This window comes from Fundulus heteroclitus, chromosome 2, assembly GCF_011125445.2.
Source record: "Fundulus heteroclitus isolate FHET01 chromosome 2, MU-UCD_Fhet_4.1, whole genome shotgun sequence".
Taxonomy (NCBI): Eukaryota; Metazoa; Chordata; class Actinopteri; order Cyprinodontiformes; family Fundulidae; genus Fundulus; species Fundulus heteroclitus.
The window spans coordinates 4,434,378-4,456,571 of record NC_046362.1 but is presented as its reverse complement, the minus strand read 5'-3'; the positions used below and the strand labels follow the sequence as shown (position 1 = coordinate 4,456,571).

General features: G+C 38.7%; 1 protein-coding gene across 2 annotated transcripts in view; it reads right to left on the bottom strand.

Moving 5' to 3' along the window:
• si:dkey-106n21.1 (solute carrier family 23 member 2) overlaps positions 1-22,194 on the bottom strand; it is an 82,889-nt gene that overhangs the window by 32,848 nt on the left and 27,847 nt on the right. For both annotated transcript variants that reach the window (XM_036146029.1, XM_036146035.1), the window contains 3 exons: positions 15,321-15,438; positions 13,944-14,100; positions 1,324-1,577 (listed from right to left, as the gene is read on the bottom strand). In XM_036146029.1, the coding sequence (XP_036001922.1) occupies positions 1,324-1,577; positions 13,944-14,100; positions 15,321-15,438 (529 nt within the window). The remainder of the gene's footprint in view (positions 1-1,323; positions 1,578-13,943; positions 14,101-15,320; positions 15,439-22,194) is intronic.

The following is a 22,194-nucleotide window of genomic DNA, read 5'->3' as shown; positions in this document are numbered from 1 at the left end:
ACAATGCAAGGAGGAAAATATTTGCTAAAGGGCACAATATGCTGTCAATCCCTCTAACAAAGGCTGCCCTAAAGGAGCATGTTAGGAGAGTGGGATACCAGGGAGGTCATGTGTGGGTTTAGATGCTGGTATCCACACCAGAACTACGTTCACCATGTCGACAGGTTAGAGACATCCCAGGGCTACAGTGAACCGTTTTGGACATGTTTACCAGATACAGGCCAGACCAGCTATGAACATATCTCCTGCAAATGTAAGAGGGCAGTGTAGGCAGTGCAAGTGCATAAAAGCTGAATTAAGCTGCTGTAAAGCTTTCTGTTACTGTGAAGGGGAGTGTTGAATAGACTCCAATGATAGATAGTGTTCTGTCTTGCATTCTCTCTTTTCATTTTATAGTCCTATTTTAATTGTCATTTCAAAGTATTTAAACCCACTTTCCCCTTACCTCCATCCCTCCAATAGTTTACTTCAGGAAATGCTGTGTTGTGTTCAAGTTGTTACAAGTTTATTTCAAGTTTCACGTTTACATGAAACGTACTTATATTATGTGATCAAATGCTGTTAATTCAAGTTTCAAGAACACATAAAATGTAGAGTGAATTGTAAATAGTTATTTTACTCATTAGAACAAAACATTGATCTAAAATACAGTTCAGGTCTCAAGTGTAATTTGTTAATAGTTATTTTACTCTTTCCTAACATCGCTGATGTTGTTTTGCAGTTGCACCTCCATTTTCTTCCTGTAGTTGTTTTTTTACTTTTCTTAACTTTCTCCTCATTACTTCCTGCACTCGCAGTTCTTCTTTCCTACCTTACCTGAAAACGTTCCTCTTTGTGCACACTTACAATAAGTAATAAATAAACTTTACTTATTTACGTTGCAGTTGTATCTTGCTGTTTTTAGTATGTGAAATGTTCAAAGCTTTGGATACTACTTAATAACCTAACGCTTCTTTAAACTTATCCACAACTTTCTCCCTGACTTATCTGCTGGAGTGTATTTATGGGGCCGTTTGTTCCCTTATGTTCTCTAACAATTCTCTAACAAAACTCTGAGGCCAATACAGAGCAGCTGTATTTAGATGACTTTACATCACATATAGGTGGAATCTATTCCATGTATAATTTCCCTTCTACTTCTCAGTTATTTACTTTTTTGTTGGTCAACTGGATTACATATAAATAAAACACCTCACAAGTTGTAGTTGTATTGCCAAAAAAACAGTAAAGAAGGTTTGTAGATTTGCAAGGCACTATAGCTTTAATTGTGTGAGGCATTACAAGGATTTTAGAGTGTCACTGTCCTATTTTGGAGGTGTGTACCTTGGTAATCCCAAGTGCAGCAATGTTTTGGCTGTAGGAGGTGGTGCCATTGCCAGTTCCCCACAGTGCAGCCAGGATACAGCCGATGCCCTCGACAGCGATGCCTCGGTTGATAGCGTGAATGGGTGGCGGAGGAGCACCAGACAAACGAGCACAAGCGTAATAGTCACCAATGGATTCCATAGTAGATGCCAAGACGCCTGCCATCATTCCCAACACTGAGGACAGGCTCACAGTGGGCATGCCCCACTGACCTGGGGACAGGAAACAAATTAGGCATACTTCACTTTCTATTAAAAATCTTAATTAATTCAGATTGTTTAACAGAATCCATGATCTAGTTCCAACATTCCATAGGTTTTTTTACTGTGAAAATTTCAAAAGAACCATTTCCTATTAGAAGTAGAGTGCAGTGAAATGTTTCCCCTTACAGATTTTTTTCTATTGCTTTTTTGTCAAACTTAAATATTTAAAATCATCAAACATTTTTTATATCAGCAAACAAGCTGATTGCAGTTTCAACATGTTGATTTAATAATCCAAACCAACCTGTCCCAATGTGAAATTGTCAATATCTCCTCAATCTAATATCTGGATGTGCCACCTAAAAACTGAGATTAAAGGCCAAGACACACCAAATTGTCCGATTCATCCAATACGATTGAAAATCGCTTTATATCAATTAGATCTGGTCTAAGTGAATAGTGCCGGGCAGATTGGCTTGCGGTTCTCTGCAAATGTGTCTTGCATAGCTCCAACCAAGGTAGATGCAGCAATTTGATGGGAAATCCATGAGTCAGACAGGAAGAGAGAGACTTTGACCAAGTAAAACACATCTGCTTTGGTGAAAATACAAAATAACTTCTCCAAATAGCAAGGTAAACGGCACACAATTTCCATCCAGGTTCATCCCCATATAGGTTGGAAATACAGCACAATAACAGCTACCCATGGTAGGAACTCAGAAGTACAGAAAAGTAGTAAGGATGTGAACAGTGCTCTTCTTTGAGCTTGTTTGAGCAGCAACCACAGCTTTACTTTTACTGCCCAGCTTGTTTATGCTGGCAGACTTTCCAGAAGCTGCGGTTCATACTCTCGCGTGAATACTCAATCACGCGAGTTTGGCGCTCCTTAGAGGGATCCTCTATGCAGCCAGTAAATTAGGAAAAAAATCTGTATGGATCTGTCCGTCAGATCAGACGGATCGGAGAGTTTGGTGAATCTTCGCCTTAATTTGTTATACTAGGCAAGGGTTTGATTACATAGCTGTGGCGCAACCTTTGGCCACTTATCTTGAGAATTGTTTGAATTTAGTTCCATTGAAGTGTTTCCAAGCACATGAAACCTGTTTAAGCTGATGCATTTAGAGTTACGCTTGGACTTCGATCAGTGGTGGAGCCAGGCTTTTTAATTTGGAGGGGGGTTGTTTTGTTTATTACTCAAACAATTTCCCTACCACTCATCTATAAGGGTGTGCACCAGAATGGACGGATGCCTGGATTTGATAACTGACAAAGGTTATCTAACCAGATTTAATTAGGAAAGCACCCAACTTCAACATCACATGTACCCCTTTGAAACAAAGTACCACATCAGCTAAAATTATGTTTTAACTGTATCCCTCTTTCCCTGTAGGAGGGCAAAAAGAAATAAAAAAAAATTCCCTTACCATAGAGCATTAAGTCATATTTACTGTGAAAAAAAAGACGAAATTATAACCTAACATTCTTTAATAAGTGGGTCTCTGCTTAAACTGCAGTGAACCAACATGCACTCAGTTCCACTCAGTCAAGTTCAGTACTGACAAGACCTCGAAGAGGGAGGCAAAAAAAAAGTTGCAGGTCTGTTTAGAACATTTATTTTTCCATCTTCAGTGGAAACATTTAGATAGTCCAAGTCAATAGGCCTTCCTGTGAATAGCTGTCCAAACATATATTTCATTCTTTTTTTCAACCCTCTTCACTGCCTCTGGATAGCTTATCTTATTGGTTGTTTAAACTTTTCTTTCTGCCCATTTCCTGACCTACCCATATGTCACAGTGCTGACCACCACAGTTACAGCACTTTTCCTGCACATCATCTTAACGTTCTTCAAATTAATGATCAGCCACATATTTGGGACACCTCTGGCTTCCTTTTCAGACGAAAGCTATATGCTCATATCTTTGATATTTTCAATCCTAGAAATGCAGCATAATCATTCTTCGTATTCAGATAACAAACAACATTAGTGGTTCTCTTTACTGAGAAAATCCAAAAGATCAAAGGGACAGTCTCTACATCTGCTGGTGAAGATTCTCAGTCATCCAGGTCATGGTCATTCCAAAAAAAAAAAAAAAAACATCTATATCTAATTCAGAACCAAAGCTGTCTCCAACTAGAACTTACCTTGACAAAATGTCTCTATTTAGCCAAATAAACCACAAAAACTTAGAAATCGTTCACCAGCTAAATTCCTCCTCCTGCTGCCTTGATGTTTTACCCACAGCTTTAAGGAAGTTTTGCCTGTCATAGCGTGTGATTTGACTGAGATAAAAAACACGCCCCTTCTGTCAGGTGTTTTCACCCCAGTTCCTAAAAACAGCAATTATGTTGAAAAAGAACAATTTACTTAATTTGGTTCTGCAAACCTGCAGGCTCAAACCTCCCCTTTATCAGTAGGATTATTGAAAAAGCTGTGTTTCAACAATTAAATACCTTCTTAACAATGGCGAGCACCTGGAAAACTGAGTCAGCCTTTCCAGTACAGCATTCATCTGGTCAGTCACCATAACTATGCAGACAACACACAGCTCTACATCACCATGTCAAAATTTTCTTCAGTTGAATAAAAACAAAACTGAAGAGCGATCAAAAGTTAGTGCACCTGTATAGCTGCTTTGGCTTGGAACCACTGATCAGGCCCTAAATCTGGGTGTAGTGATGGACTCAAGCCTGAACCTCCAAAAGCATCTAAACATAATGACAAAGTCGGTCTTGTATCATCTAAAGACCATTTCCAGGATTAAAGGACTAATGTCTCAGCAGGATCTGGAAAAACTAATCCATGCGTTTAGCTTTAGTCAAATCAATTACTGCAACGATGTTTTTACAGGTCTGCCAAAAAAGTCGATCAGACAATTGCAGTTAAATCAGAATGCTGCTGCCCACGTTTTCACTAACACTAAGAAAGTAGAGCACATCACCCCATTTCTAAAGTCCTTACACTGGCTCCCTGTATCTCGTTACAAAAGGGTCTAATGTGTGTGTGAATGTGAACCCCAGAAGGCTCCATCAGGTATAGAAAATGATTGGATAGAGGGTTTAATGCTCCATTAGGTCATTGTAGGTCATAGAAAATGTGCAATCCACAGAAAAGCAAATGGTAATGTACAAAGTAAACTGTTTGCCTTAATTTTAGGATCTTAATCCAGTTACAAAATTCAAAACATCAAAGCTATTGTTGTTGGATAAGATTAACAGTAATCCTTCCAATACACATGATGAAAACCTTGTAAGAATCTGAAACATGGATGTCATTTAAAATTCAGTACACAGTTTAAAAGGCTATCACTATAGGTTTTTCAAGAATGATCTTTAGGTCATTTTCACCACAAATATTGTTCCAACTGGGATTATTAACTTAAATGACAGTTGGCGCTGTGTATGAATGTTTTGTTTTATTAGTAAAAGTTTATGATCCACTGTTAACTTGCCAAAGTGGAAAGTGTTTGCAATGCACATCTCAGCAGGGAAGAGATCCCATTCAGAAAAGCATAATGTTTTATTTCCTTGCTGTTAAGTGTTCTAGAAAAAATATCATAATGCATATTTAGAACCTAAATGCACTTAAAGGCAAAACATCAACCACTGTTTACTATTTCTGCAAATGGAGAACTTTGATTTGGCATTTTCTGTTGATGCACGTGCAGTATGTTAACTTTTCAGATGGATGATGCAGATACTCTGGCTTGTGGGATGTGTGGCTTGAGTCAAATGCAAAGACAGATTTCTATGTATTATAGTTTTTTTTTCCTGCCTCAACGCCTGTCCCCATTTGGCAGGAACTGAAGGTCTTGGACTTGGACAATGTCCCGGTGTAGTGGGTTCTTGGTGGGCTGGCTGTCGCTGATGGGACAGACGCTCTGCATTTAATTTCACTGAGCTTGACCTGTTGTTAACCATTGCCAGATAACTATTACTCAGGCTCCTGTACTGTCACTACTACAGGAATCTGTAATCAAACACATGCACCACCCTAAATGTGAAAATACGGTATAAGCCCATACACTTAAACAAGAAAAAGTAGCCAGGTCTCGTAAATTCCCATGTAGCAACATTTCGGCAGAATACCAAAGAGAGGTCGGACAACCCCTGAGTCATGCAATGCCCTTGATTTGCACTCAGTTTTGATGCCTGTCAAAGACTGAATGAAAGGGAGACTGGCGAAGAAGTTGTGTTAAATGTAGGAACTTGGAATTTTACGCGATGATTGTTGACCCTTTGAAACACGAGAACGCTGGTGACACTTAAGATATAAAAAGTACACCCACATTTCCACATACCTAGACACAAGAGCCCCCATCTGCCATCGCTAAGAAGAAAATAACCACCTTTCGATTCAGATTTTACATATCAGGACAAGACAAATAATGGTGGTCTGTTTCCACTCATTGTTTTATCTAATACCCAAAGATTAGGCTAAAGTGGAAAAGCTTTGTGAGGAAAAACTAAGCACACCCCATCATTCCACAGCCAGCAGAACAATCTTCTGTGTCAGTAACTTGAATCAGTTGTTTGCGTCTGCTTCGGTCTTAGGGTGTCCACCTAAAAAAACAAACTGGACTGGTGTCACAAAACCAACGCTGTCACAGGCTGTAACAGCTGAGGAGACTGAGGTCTTTTGGAGTGCAAGTGCTGCTCCTGAAGACATTCTTGGTGGCATCAGCCATCTTCTATGGTCTCGGAGCAGCAGCTTATCTATAGCTGAGAGGAAGCGGCTGGATGATCTGGTCTTATTTAGACCGGAGTCAGAACAGCGATGCTCTTTACAGGAAGGGTCAGAGCTGACAGGAGTCTGAGGTCTTTTGGAGTGCAAGGGGCGTTCCTGAAGACCTTCTTTGACTATGTGGTGACCCCTGCCATCTTCTATGGTGTTGTCTGGTGAAGCAGCATCTTATCTGTCGCTGTGAGGGAGCAGCTGGATAAGCTCATTAGGAGAACCAGCTCTGTCCTGGGATGCCCCCTGGACCCAGTGCAGGTGGTGGGAGATGGAAGGACTGAGAGAAAAATTACATCACTGCATGGGGCTGTGGCTGTGGAGCTGGGTAGCTCTTTCAATGCTCTCAGAGCATTGCAGAGGGTCAGGCTCGATCCGGCATTATTTACAATTGATTTACAAATTAAGCAAACCGGCATTATGATAGTTATGCAATACTGCCGCTACATGTCGCCACGTCTGTTTAGATTTGTTCATCGCGCCTGAGAGAGGATTATTTCTCATCTCAAAAAGCATTATCAAAACACTGTCAAGATGGAGGTTTTGTGTATATAACCTTATTTTATCATGATCAAACGGTTTTTGGTCTTTTTTTAATAAGCATATTACGTGGCTATACACCTTTAAGCGTTTACAAAATTCTAATGGTTGAGTGGGTTCTGATCTGATCATGGATCTTTAAAACCGTATCCCAGATGTTAATGTCCATTTGTACATGCTTTAGTTACTCTGAGGTGTTGCTGGGCAATCATGCATGTAGCACATTTTTCTCACATGTTGTATAAATTTTCTGCTGTGTTTCCCCTGTTTAACTTGAATATTGAATTTTCATCTGAATATGCCATATTATCAACAATTGTGCAATACGTCCTTTTATTTATCTATTTATTTATTTAATTTCTGATAATTTTGTTCTCTGTTGTTATCGTTAAGAACTTAACTATAGGTCTGATTTGTGTTTTTTGATTATTCTATCAGGCAAATAATACCTGAGAAATACAAAATGCAGTTGTCAAATGATGGTTCAAAACAATCTAGCCCTACTTGAAAAGGTAATTGCCCCCTAAGACTGATAACTAGGTATTACACCCACTGTCTCACGGTGCCACTTGGAAGCCAAAGTAAAATGTATAGAGCTGTGCAGGAAGGTAAGCAATTTAGGGTTCAATACTAGATTAAACTAACCAGTAGGAATAAAACTCACAATCTTTGGATTATTGGACTATTATACCTTCCAGTAAACTTTGCTCAATGTGGGCAGTAACTAGGGTACCCCTACTAGTAAAACCTGTACTTAATATGTTTCTCTGCAATTTTTTTTATTCTCAGAAATAGCTCCTTTAGTACACAATATTGCCAAAGTATTCACTCACCTCCCTTGACTCTAATACAAATTTAAGTGACATCCCATTCTTAATCATAGGGCTTAATGTGACTTTGGTGCATCCTTTGCAACTATACCAGCTTCAACTCCTCAGGGAAGGCTGTCCACAAGATTCTGCAGTGTGTTTATGGGAATTTTTGACCACACTTCCGTAAGACCAGACTGATGTAGGAAAAGAAGGTTTGGCTCTCAGTCTCCGCTCTAATTCCTCGCAAAGGTTGAGGTCAGAGGTTGAGGTCAGAACTCTGCAGGCCAGTCTAGGTCATTCGCACCAAACTTTCTCTTGCATGTTTTTATGAACATTGCTTTGTGCTCTTGTGAGCCAAACCAACAAAGCAACCAACAAATGGCAAAACAGACTTTAAAACTTAACGAAATCTTAAGATTATGTCTGCTGTACGATTCTTGGCTTCACTGTGGCATATCCTATTGATGAATGTTGTCTAATCAGCAAACATAATCTCTCAGTAATAGTGTCAATTATCTATATGATACATTGATTATTTATATAGCTATACTAATTCTAAATGAGTAGATGGTGTTACACAGTGTCTGTACAAGAGTGTTAAGGAATAATGCTCCTAACAGCTCCATAAAATAGAAATTCACTAATTTATTCAGACCAACTCAGGGACATCGTTTAGCTACATTTTTGGAAAACTATTTTTAAACATCTTTTTTGAGTGATTTGCAAACTTAGTGCTCAAAGCATCATTACCTATTAAAGCAGTCTCTCCAGGTATTTTCAAATTGTAAATATTCCAAACATCTGTCAAAGTCTTCCAACCGGCTGCCAGCATTTCCAAAAAACCTTTATGCTTCATGACAACGAGAGGTTGAATGCTAGAAGTAATCAAATACAGCAACTTTCTCAGTAATTCAGTCAGCCTTCCTGTTGCTCCTAAAGCTCTGTCACTCCACAGTAGAATGCCAGGTATTGCTCCACTCCGTGCTCCTGTAGTACATTTTTCAGTTGTTGTTACTGTAACAATCCAACATGAATTCAACTTCTGTAAATGTTTTTTTTTTTTTTTTTTTTTTTTTTTAAATCACGCTAACATCTATCATATCTTATCGCAGATGTCTCTTCTTTGAACTGATTGCTGAGCCTGCCTCTGATTGGCTTAGATTTTTTCTATTCTTCATATAGACACATTGTCTTGGTTCTGTAATGAGCTCATGACGGCATGTAGCTCAAACACTTTCTTGCCCCTATTAAATTTGTGAAGAACCAGGGAGTGCTGGTTTTCCAGCTTATTTAACATCTATTTTGTATCTACTCTGTCTTAAAACTAAAAATATTTCAGCAGATGAGGCAGAGCAGCAAACTGTCCAACTGCTGCTTCTGCAACCAGCACTGCCCATATGTTAAAACTAATGGATAAAATACATCTAGCCATGACATCTGGATTGGTGCGGGGACCAGGAACAAGGGGCTTATGATACCCAATCCAATAACTTCACCAGTATCTGATTCAATACCAGCAGTGGATCAAATCCAGCCCATGTCATGTCATCACTTTGTTTTCTGTGTTTGTGTCATATAAAAAAAAGGTCTGGGTAAGAATACCCCTCAAGCTTTAAAGCTGGAATTCCAACTTTGGTGGGCAGTCGCGTCGACTTGGAATGCAAAAATTCTGACAAATGGAAAATTGAGATGAAAGCTAAAGTACCTTTTTACATGACTGTGGCAAACCCATAAACTGAGTTTAACCTTCCATATTGAGTACCTTGGCACATGTCTAAACCCTCGCTGAACTACTCAAGTTGCATTTTAAGTAATATAACGTCCCCTGTAGGTGTTGTGAAAGTAGTTGTCTAGTACACATGCACACACTTACTAAGTGAATACATAGATGGAAGTGATAAAAAATATTAGCAATTCAAAGGAGTCTGTCAAAAAATAGTTGCAGTTCTCAGTTGACATGTATTTCTTTCTAAAGGTCCTGAAGTCACTCTAATACACAACATATTCCCAAAGTTTAAACTTGAACATATTTGACTGATATACACAGAATTTGAAACAGCTGTTAAATCTCCTTCACCTGACGGTACTTACATCCATGCCAGGCTCACTAAAGAGTTCTTCCCGGTGAAAATAATGGACACCCGTTAAATTCTAGGGTTTTGCACACAGGCATTTGTGGAAAACTATGTACACCCTTGCGATTTTTACATGACTCAAGAAGTAAAGTAAAAACCAGTTGCTGTTAGTTAAATGCTCTTGATTAAGAGATATTTGGCAAGTGTGGTCACTATAAAAGGAGAGGTTTTGACAGTGCAGTGTGAAAAGCTATTGTTGCTACTTATGCTTGGAAGAGTTAGAAAGCCATTTTCATCCATTTAAAGCACATGATTCTAAAATAAAAATTGTCCACAAGTATAAAATTGGAAGACATTTTTAATTCTTCTTAACTTACTTTAAGAAAAAAAGAGAAATCTTCCTATGAAACCTGCTCTTATTTTCTGGTTTTCTTTATGAGCTTATTTAATTTGAGTGGAAAGTTTTTATTATTTGTATTCAGTAGCGGTTCTACATTCAATAACACCTGGAGGCGAAGGGGCGAGACCCCCTCCGAGCAACTTATTTCTATTTTTCCTGGGCTTGGCAAAAATAGCTGACACAGCAGGAAAACAGGATGTAGCCTATATTTATTAAAACATTTTTTATTTGAAAACCATCTCGCTCATGTAGTGTCTTACTTTTCCTGGTCAGTCAGTATGGATAGTCATTCATTTTAATTGATAAAGCAGAGTAAATATTTATACATTCGTATATAATGTAACCTTTATTGATCTGTGTGGCCTGAACTCATCCAAAACAGTCTCATAATATATGCCAAGTCTGGGATGGGATGATAGGGCCATGTGGGGAGTGTTTGGTAACCCGCTGTAGCCATGCTGCTCATTCCGGCGTCGTTACTGGCCTGGCTGGCTTTAACCATGCTAACCTTGGCCCCTCCAGTAAAACACTGTGGTCCCATGGTTAAAACTTAATCGTTGGTTAGTTTTGTGCACAGGTTGCATCCTGCAGACATTTTCTCTACTCCACTCGTTTCCTTCTCCTTTCTTTCCGGCATCTCTGCTACTTTAACTCAGTCCAGTCTCTTTCTAGCTTTTATTCTCAAATTAGGTGTGGCCGTTTGTAACACCACTCAATGCAAAATATCAGATTGATCCGGTCTGTTCTTGTACTGTGCCACCTGCAGCCACGAAGAAGGCTTCACACCCACATATCACTGCAGCTGTGTTTTATTATGGGGTAGAAAAAAAATTCAACCACTGGCCGTTCAGGAATCCTCCCGAACCTTCCTATGGCCACCCGGACCCTGGGCGTGACTGACTTTTGCCCATTCATACCATCCTGTTTTGCACTGTAGAGTGGACCCCCCCCCAACCCCGTTGGAGAAACCCAGAGCTAAACTGGCCCCTCCCCTTTCCTCATCTTATAAGCCTGTCAGCCTTTTTGCAGGGTTGCAGCATCTCCTCACAGCAAGCAGGGGTGCCTACAGCTTCAAGGGACACCAAATTGCCAATCTCCCACTCAGTGACATGATAGATAATGGAAAACCGCTTTTGTGGCACTGATGATTTTAAATTGATTTTCTTTTTTTTAAATGCTTGTGCTTTGCATCATGGAAAAAAATGCTGCCCTGGTTAGCTGCCCGGTTTGCCCGTGCAAAAAAACGCTACTGTTTGTATTGCTACTGTCTTTGTCACTTCTGTATTGCTGTTTTGTGTATGATCAAAATAGGTCTCTCTTGTAAATAAGATACTTGATCTCAGTGGAACAGCATGTACAAATAAAGGTTAAATGAAATAAATAATACTATATTTTTACCATACAATGCTCAGAGAAAAAGAAAACCCTGGTACAGTAACGTAAAAGATAGTAGATAAAGGACTAGACAAGTCAGATTTGTTTGGTGGTCATGGTTAGAGGAAGTCTTTTACAAAATGTGGCATTATGGTATGCAAAGTTGCATCTGACTGAGCAACAAGACTTCTCCTCAGCTTCCAGATTGTTACCCATGAAATCACCTGTATACAAAAGTCCTCTAGAGTCAAATGTGTGGCCATCTCTCCGACGGCTGAAGCTTACTCAGACTGGGTCATCAAACTTAGAAAAATTTCTAAAATAATGAAATGAAAGAGAATAAAGACATTAACCTAAACGTTGTGACCTCAGCTTGACTGAAACAGCGTGGTGAAAACCCCCCAAAAATCTACTAACCTCAGGAACTGAAGAAAAGTTGTAAATACATGCAGGCCAAAGTTCCTCCACAAAGATATGAGACACCAACAAAGTCAAAGCATGAGCCAAGCCATGCTAGCAGTAAAACACAGCTGGAAAGAGCTCGATTAAAGTGCAATTTGCAGCAAGAGTCGGTTTTTTGAATGCAATTCAGTCACATTGTAAATCTGCTTATGTTCACAGGAAGCTTTTTCATTTAAAGTTCAATTTCAATCTGGCCTCTAAATGTACATCACCAACATTTGGATCAGGTGCTTGATTTAACCCATTGTCACCTGCCTTAGTCACCTGCCTACAAGAGGGGGGGTCATTGAAAGCCATCATCCTTCATATCATCATTATTAGTAAGTGCTTTAGTAGGCTGACCTGTTTTTTGTTAGTGAAACAACAGTTTTAGATTGTTGCATCAATCCCCTGAGTGCAATTGTGTTTAGAGTTGTTATGGAATAAATACTTGCAATAAGTTTGAAATGTCTCACTAGCATCCTTCTGGACTTCAGCATTAATTTAAAAATAATAATTTGTGTAATCCATGTAAGTAGTGTGTAACGTTACCTAATGAGTCGGATTTTCCTCATAAACTACAGCTACTAGTTGAATCTGTGTTTCTACATACATTTAAGTCATTTAGAATCTAACCTAAATTTGTGGAAGTTCTTTTTCCTACCGGAAGAGACAGGCCATTTCCATTTATTTGAATATGCATATTTTGGCTTGTCAAGGGAGAGGTCCGTAATTTGCACATGTGCACTCAAAGGAAATAGGTTTTGATCCATGCATCCACAAAGTATGATGCATCTATATTTGGTTTAGTGTTCTCTGCTTTCTAGATATAAGTACATGGTGTTTCAGGAGGAAATCCATACAGGTGTGCATGAAGCCCCCTATTACTTCACAGAAGCTATGTTTACATGGACAAACGTAATCGGAATAAAGGGCTGAAAAATCTGTGATGTAAACAAACCAATCAGAATATTGTGATCAGATCTGCATGCATGTAAACACTTGTCAGGATCAAGTTATTCTGAAAGTGGCAAGCTGACCTGAGTGCGCATGTGCGCTCCCATGTCAACGTGGCGTACTTCTGCTTTGAGTGGCGGAAATAAGCCGCGAAGCAAAATCGTCCGTGCTCCCGATACAACCTTTCTATTTCAAACATTTTAGATTGATCTATGTAGATTATTATTATAATCTACTAATAATTGATTATTATTTATAATAGTATATAATAGTAATATTAATTATGTGCACAGTATTATGTGCATAATATTATAATTTATTCACAAACATTTCAACCCTTAATTAGAATCTGGTGCATGTTCAGCTTGGGTGCTCAGAAGACAAAAAAGCTGTTTGTTGGATATTTTCTTGTTGCTCAGCAAATGGACTGAACTTATATAGCGCTTAGTCATGCTGACCACCCAAAGCGCTGTACACTATAGCCACATTCACCCAATCGCTCTCACTAACGCGCACACATTCATACACCGAGACAAAGCTCGGTAGGCAACTTGGGGTTAAGTGCCTTCCAGCGCAAGGGCAAGCTGGACTTGAACCCACAACCTTCCAATTGCCAGATGGACTACTCAACCCATCAAGCCACAGTCGCCCAAAGTCACAGCAAAGACGGAAATACTTCTTCTGTGGTTTTATTTTTACTATTTTAGGGAAATGTATTAACTGCACATGTCAGAGTGGTTCTATTATGAATACAGCCAGGTTTATATAAACGCACATCTTGATCAGATTAATTGATTGTGTGCCGCTATAAAAAGGTACAATCTGATAATTTTTTGTTTTTTAATCCGAATACATATCAATCCGATCGTGAATTGTTTTTGCTAGTAAACATAGTTACTGTTTTGATGCCCAAAGACTGTGTGCTCCCATTTGATCATAACAGGTGGTGTGCTCTTTGGCCTGTGTTGATAGTTGCATTTTGCATCTGGATGTTTGAAACAGTTTGTGATTCTGGGTGTGAAGGAGGATTTTTTGGCGTTTACCTGGATAAGGCATGTGGAACCACGGCGAGTTTGTCACAGCGTTCAGGTTGATGTCAGTTCTTGCTGAGAAGCCATACTGATTAGACTTTGAAGGCAAGGCGTCAAAGACGGTCAGTAAGAAGCAGACCAGCCAGGCCCCACACATTCCGAACAACGCCTGGAATTTAAGACCAACATAGAGAGCATCTTAGTAGTGTTCAACTTATGTTAGCAGACTCATATAGCAAACATTTTTAGATTTAAACAGACTGTGCATGTATTGTGTTCACAATACCAAGTGACTGGGGAGTTATTCTGTCAACAGGTATTATGTTGGAACTAGAACAGGCTTTTACTATATACAAGTATATCTTTATTTAAAAAAAACATAAGAAAATAACTGCAATACAGCAGCAAGGTAAAAGAAAAACAAACACAGCAAAAGGTGCTAATGAGATTTGGTTAACTTTTACCTCGTCAACTGGATCTAAAGAAAGATCCTGGCTTATTTCCTCACACTATTAAGTGCAGGATTCTGTGGTCCCTTGACAGAAATCATCTTCGAGTGCAGATGAATAGCTCTAAAGAGAATTTGAGACTCGTAGAGGTTCGTTGATTATCATTAAGCAAATGTTTGACAACTTTTATTTACTGTGAAATAATTGGATAAATTACCTCAACTTTGGAATTAAAAATTAGCAATATTGAAATTGTATGTAGCTATACAACATGCTGTGGCTAAACCGCACATGAGCAATTTTTTTATACTGAAAATATAACGTCTGTCTTTTCTAGAGCTCTGCTGTATGTAACAGGTTACCAGGTTCTAAAATGTATTAAGTCTAGACAGAGGGGGTCAAAACTACAAAACAGATTACAATCTAAACAAAGGTCAAGGTCTTTCAGTTACTGCTGCATATTGTCTGGGTGATTGCTACACCTTGATTCTTTTCTTTTTCAGTTGTTCTATTGTAGATTGTTGCTATGTCTGGGATCATTTGAGCAGGAGGGCTTACGTTTGAATGATTCAAGAATAGTGCTGCAAAACAGGTTTGGTACAAGTTGCTAAACCCCATTTAGCCAAACACTGGTGGGGGTGTATTTATTTAAGCCCAGTATGTGTAAATTATGCCTTGTTCTGATTAGAGATAATCCACAATCAATTGCAACATGTGCTGTTGAGTTTAACAACCATGACATTACTCGCTGTATGGTTTCATTCTGGAAAATGATCAGGCATAAAAAAATCATGAACTCAAAATTAAAATGAAATTTGTGGCCACGATGAGCGTACCTTAAACCTGACAATAGTTTAGTTTTCAAAATGCCTGCGTCTAATGAAACAACCTTGCGAAAAGACAAATGCATAAGAATCCTCTATAATCTAGGGAAACTCACAGAGAAGAGCTTGAAGAGAGGATATTGGAAAACCTTCCACTTCTTGTCCTTGTATGTAATCATTGGAACATCAACTTTGCTGAGGTACTGGGAGAACAGGAGGATCAGGCAGACTGTCCTGTAGGACAATAAGACAAAGGACAGAAGATAGGAGAAAATGTATACTCTGCTCACACATTCCATTAATTATCACAATTCACTGGAATGTATTTATTATATGTTTTCCACATTAAAGGATATCATGCAAAATCCACTTTTTTAGCACTTAAATACATTTTGTTATGTATTTGGAGTCTCTAGGAGTGCAGCAAAATGCAAATTTCAATTTAGTCGTAGATATTTTAATATTACTGGGGTCAAAATCGTTAATCCGTTTGGTTTTCTCTTTTATCTATTACATTTTTTGAACTGTTACATCACAGTATTTGCTGCAGAACGGCTTACCAATTTTGCAAACTCGCCGTTTTTATTTTTTGCTGCAATCTTGTAGTCTGAGCTCAAGGATGTCAATGTGTGGATTAATCCCAAATGTTCGGTGGTTGGGTAGAGTGGAGTAGAGGGGAGGGGGGGGGGGGCGTATGACAAGTGCCTCATTTGCACCAAAACGAATTGCTCTTAGACAAACCTCTAGGTTTGGTTGTTGTACACACTATTATACATAAGAAGAACCTCTGCTATTTAACTTTTTCTTTTATTGAAGACAATATTAGTTATTATTATAAAAATAAAGGAAACTGCTGCTGTTTTGTCAGCAGAGGTTCTGCAAAAAACTGTTCAACCACATAACAACAAAACAGAAGACAATACATTTAGTTTAAAAGAAAATGTTACAGCGGACAAATCAGATACATAGATAATGAAAGCACCTCTGTTTATTATTATTCCACCGGTTCATGTATCAAAGACGATTCCTATGTCAAATGCAACAGCTGAGCTCAGATTTTCCAGCCTCCATCCAATGAGAACCTCCCACTGAAGGTTGGAGTTAATAATTACAATAATAACTCTGCCTCTCGCAGTGCCACTGACAGCTGGAGGTGGGCACCAGCCCCACACAGCCCTTCACACATAAGCACATATAGAAAATGGATGAATGGAATGACATTGATAACAATTATGAATATTATTTATAGTGCACTTTAATGTTGCACTATATTGCTACAAAAAAGTTACAAATCGAAATGATAAACAATAACATAAGCAAAATGAAAAAGATTATATATTAATTATAAAACCTGAAAATCAGCTCCTTCTCGACCCCCCTCTGACAGAGTTTAGTCTGGGATGGCTGTGTCCAGCTCCTGGTCTTGGTACTATGGTCCGCTCTCAGTGCTGGTTCTATCGGGGGAATAGGGCTCTTCGTGGTTCGGGCATGCTGGCTGACTAGAGTGTTTTTTTGTTTTGTGTTTTTCCCTCCTTTTCTTCCAACCAGATGGTCCAAAGGGGGGACGGGTGGTTTGGGGTGGTGTTGTTGGTCTCAGTTTGCGGTTGGCTCTCAGGCCCTGCTGCCTATCTCTGGCACTGTGTACTATGGTGGTGCAGCTAGCGGAGCCTCCCTCTCTGGGGGATTTTTGGGAGAATGGAGGTGCCTATTGGAGATGACTTCCTAGGAAGGCGTGTTGCTCCCCAGTCATTCCTTCCCATCCCTGAACACCTTCCTCTGCCTGCTCCATCATGCTGTCACACATATAGGACCTTGGGGGTTGGGGCATCGCTGGGGAGTGGAAAGGATTTCCCAGCTTCCCTGTCTGGTGATGTCAATGGCCCCAATTTTATTATACACACTTTCATTTATAACATTCTCACAACACACATATAAGTAGGGCATTAATTGGGGGGTAAGGAATTTGAAGTGGGTGGGGGTGGGGGTGATTGTGTAGGCCTCCCCCTGGTGGCTTCCTGTGCCCAAGTATGTGCCCTAAGAGACAGATTTAACTCTCACACCAGTTGCTCCTTTAAAATAAACCTTTTAAATCACTTCTTATTTTTGGCTGTAATGTCCTCTGTCTGGAATATTAAACATTATATACCTTTACTAGATTAGATTAGGTTGTTTTAATCTTCATTACTAAAAATTATGTGTGAAAACTCTGTGTCTATGTCGCTGTCACACCCAAATTTCCCCATTGTGGGACTATAAAGGAATTTCTTATCTTATTTCTTCTGTTTTGCAGAGCCAGTTCCTCTGTCAAAGGCACTGGAATTGACATTAAAGACAACTGCTGAGCACAACTCAGAAGTAGAGGGCTTGTCAGACATGGATGATCCCTTGCATGATGCTGATAAAAACGTCCTCCACAAAATAAACCAAGCAGCAGTCAGGAGGAGAACTTTGGGAATGAGGAGCCTGTTTCAAACTAGTATGTGTTTTTTTTTGTTGTTACTCTTACATTGTGAAATGCTTACCATTGGACTTTAAGCAGACAGCTTTATTAACTTTTTTTTCATCTTGTTTTAATTTCCTATTAACTTTTACGGCTCCTGTGCATCTGTGTAAGTTTTATTACATTGCCTGTGTCAGCATTGTAGTTGTTTAAATCCCTCTGGGAAAAAGAAGCAAGGTACAAATACTAAATAGAATTACAGAAATAAGCACTGTAAGAGTTTTAAAGTAGATGGCAACTGAATATTTTTGAGCTTTTTGAAATGAATAACTTTTAAGAGTTTAGGAGCATGATCATGTCTGTTGTAGATTACAAAAATAGAGCTAAAGAAAAAGTGATATGCGACAAAACTGATGTGTATATTTTACCGGGGCACTGTGGCTTTTTCCATCCTTACAATTTTCCTGTGTTTTGTCCTTGGTGTCTGTCCTTAATAAAACAGCTGCTTACTAATTAAAATCTTTATTTCTTTCTCTTTTCATATAAATATTGTAAGACATGCACCACTCAGTTTTAGACAATGTAAGCAATTCATTATACTAGACACAACAATTCAATATTGATGTGTATCAGCAACATGTGACAATGAGCAGGAAATTTGATCTCTAATTAGACCTCCATCTGGATTAATATTTCATGCAGCAAAACTGATATGACTGCAGATTAACACATCATAATTCTTCAGTATCATGAATGTACTGAAATACAGTACATTCAAATATCAAATGTTTGGTAGCTTTTTACAGCAGCCACTAAAAACCTTTTCTCGTAAATTATTGGGGAGTATCAATTGAAACATGGACAAAAAAGAAGTTTTCAATGCACAGAAATAACTTATTTAAATATTTTACTTAGGGCTGGGCAAGTTAACGCGTTAATTTCGCGTTAATTCATTAGACTATTAACGGCGATATTTATTTTATCGCGCATTAACGCATGTTGCTCAAATGCTTTCAGTCAGTGTCAGTCAGCAGGCACGCTGACTGCAGCGCGCTGTCACGGCAGCACTCTCGCTCCCCCTCCCCTCTCGTACATGGCTCAGCGGCGCCAGCCAATCAGCACGCAGGCTCAGCCTGGCCCGCCCACTCAGCTCTCACACAAACTTAATACACAAACAGCTGAGAGAGACCGCAGCAGCGGAAAAACATGAAGTAGCACCGTTCGGCTTTATTTTAATACCGTAAATGAAATCAAGCTGTATGTTTTGTAAAAAGCCGGTTCATTTCAGTGGAAACACAACAAATTTATCTAAGCACGTGAAAAAACATGAAAACGTCGAGCCCCAGAAACGGAGAGAGGAGACGAAACTTCTCTCACTGCCCCGACAGACCCACAGACTGACGTCTCTGACTGAGGCGTTTCAGTCCTCCAAGGAACATCCAGGTAGATCAGTGGATGGATGGATGGATGGATGTTACTGGAGCCCACACATAACATGTAATTAAGACCTTGAAAGAACCCAGTACATATATTAAAAAGTGTTATTTAAGATAAGATAACATTAGCTAATCCTTTTTTTATCCCACGACGGGGAAATTAATAGGATTAAAGCAACAGGCAGGTGCACACAACACAGACAAAATTACATAAGGATTGAAATATATAAGAGGTGGATTAGCGAAAAAACACTGAACATAACATTATTATTATTATTATTATTATTATTATTAAATTGTAATAATAAAATAAAAACCACAAAACCCAAAAGGTCAACAGTTTCATGATACATCAAGCTTAGGGACTGGCTAATATACAGCAGGTCAAAAAAGGCCATATTTTGGCTGCAGTGCTTGTTCTCTTATGAAGAAAAGATCAACTAGTGCACTAAATTCAATAGATGGGTTGAAAATATCCAGTATAAAATAAGTGCTACAAATGTTACAACACTTTTGTTCATATGGCAGCAGAACATTAAAATAAAAGTGCTCTTTACACTACTTTTGAATTCATTCTTGGAGTTTGTAAATACAATGCGATTAATCGCGATTAATCACGATTAATCAGGGCGATTAATCGCGATTAAATATTTTAATCGTTGCCCAGCCCTAATTTTACTATCTAACTAAAGGGAAATTATTAATAATATATCTTCCTCAAAAGACCAACCGTATCAAATAATAAGGTCATTTAAGTTCTTCAATCAATTCCAAGATTCAGCTAAAAACAAACAAACAAGCAAACCACACGTTCTGTATAAAACTTAGTTCTGAACAGCACTTACAAAAGTTACTGTAAAGAAAAGAAAACACCCCTTTGTTAACTTTCAGATACATAGTAATATATGATCTTTACTTGGTTGTGACGTTATTTTATCCTAACCATAAGTGTACAATCCAATAAAAAGGGTGAGGGTGAAATACATAATTATAAATACATAATAATAATATAATTTTGCTGCTTCCATAATATTATATTAGGCACAATAGCAGTAGGGGCTGAAAATCACTTACACTTTATTAACTGAGTCTGACTAGCTCTACATAACTGTCACATTTCGGTTGTGAAGGATTCAAATGCAGAGACTGACTGAGCTGAAAAACTGAGTTCTTTAATAATAATAAAAAAAAACTTACAAATAGCAGAACAATGAGAACATAATATGGGAAACATGCAGATTAATGGGCAGTCAACGGAATGCAGATCAGAAGAAAGGAACATAAGGCAGAGCAACAGAAGAAGCCAGTGATGAGTAGTGAAAACCAGAAACCAGAAAGCATTTATATAGAGGGGCATGTGGAGAAAGGCAAAGCAGAAAGAAGTGAGAGCAATCAGGTGGAGATAAGGAACACCTGAAACTAATAGAGATGAGCTGATGGGAGACGTGTAATGAACAGTAACTGAACAGAGAAAAGCACATGGAAGAAATCTAGCAGAAATCCACAATGTACAAAGAACACAAGAATGAAGCTTGCAAGCAACTGTCCACTATCACCACACGCTCATCCAGGAGGAGTGAATGCTGTTGGTCAATGACTCGATGCAATCTGCTGGGTCTCCTAGCTTTTTACCAATCGGAATAATTACCTCAACTCAATTGCATTGTTTGATAATTAGGATAAATTTTGAATGTATGTGATTGACCTGAAATCTGTATGATTGGATTGAATTGTGAAAAGTGCCTTGAAACAACATGTGTTGTGCATCAGCACTATATAAATACACATAATTTGAATAAACTGAACTGAATTGAAAATCAAAATCAAAAGGGTTTTCAAGCCAAAAGCCTTTTTGTCTTAAAAACATTATGGCTGCTCAACTAAGGTGTTCAACATTGGTTCTGACAATTAGTGGAAGTGTCCTTTGGGAGTGTTGTAACCTTTCATAAGCTCAACAGTAACACTATGGTGGGAAGGAAAGGAGCTTCAGACTGCTGTGCCATTTTCACACAGCCTTTCCCTCATTATTAGGCAATGGAAATGCACATGGATGATTCTAGTCAAATCTGGGCCTGTAGCCTTCTGAAAAAGAACTACAAGGAACGCGTTCTCTTATCTTCAGACATTTTTGTTTTCCGTGAGATGGGCTGCGCTTGTATGTCATATCTCGCAAAGGATTGTGGGATTCCTTATAGCTCCTTAGCGGCAGAAAGGGACATTGTGAGCTTCCTATGCTAAAGAAACTATGATAGGAAGCTTACAGGCTCCCTTTTCTACCTCCTTCCTTACTGACTGCATTGTTATGACAACACTTATCATAGCAAACGCTAACTCTCGTCTGCTTTGATTAAAGAGTCCTTTCCCATTAAATCTTTTTTTGGATGCAAGTTGGCAGTAATACTGGCAGCAGGTGGAGCTGATCTGGGCTAGTGTGCAAGTTTAAAGGTTCTTTTTTTCATTTCCCGTGTAAAAGGCAAGGCAAATTTATTTATATTGCACTTTTCAGTAACAAGACAATTTAAAATGCTCCTTTGGGCTCCAAATGAGTTTTCCTCCATTTACCACGGTGGTCTCTATAGACTTCATTAGCCCCAAATTCCACATCCTCCATGACTGTTCCATTTCGTTCACATATGTGTATGTCTGTCCCATGGAGCAACTACATTGTTATTTTAATTAATGAGAACCATTCCACATTCTCCGTGACTTCTCTGAAGGTCAAAGTCAGCCAGGGGAGGTTCTAGACAGGAGCCTACGGGGGCCTTTCTTACCTTAGAAGATATTACACCTCTAAACAAAAGATTTTTAATGTGTGTCTGCATCTCAATATCAAAACAATAATCAATAAAGATTCTAGATATAATTAGTACAACTTAATGTCATCTGTTATAGCAGCAGTCATTTCTATTTTAAATATTTTTTCTTAAGATGCTATAATTTAATTCAATGAAACAAAATCATGTTGCCTTTATCACAAGCACATTTGACTATTTTTTTAAGACATCAAACCCCTATTCATGGAGAAAGTACCTGCAGAGATTATGTCTCAGATAGTATTGTCCTCAAAAAACGTGGTTGCCTTCAGGCATATTCAGAACTCAGCACTCATCAAGT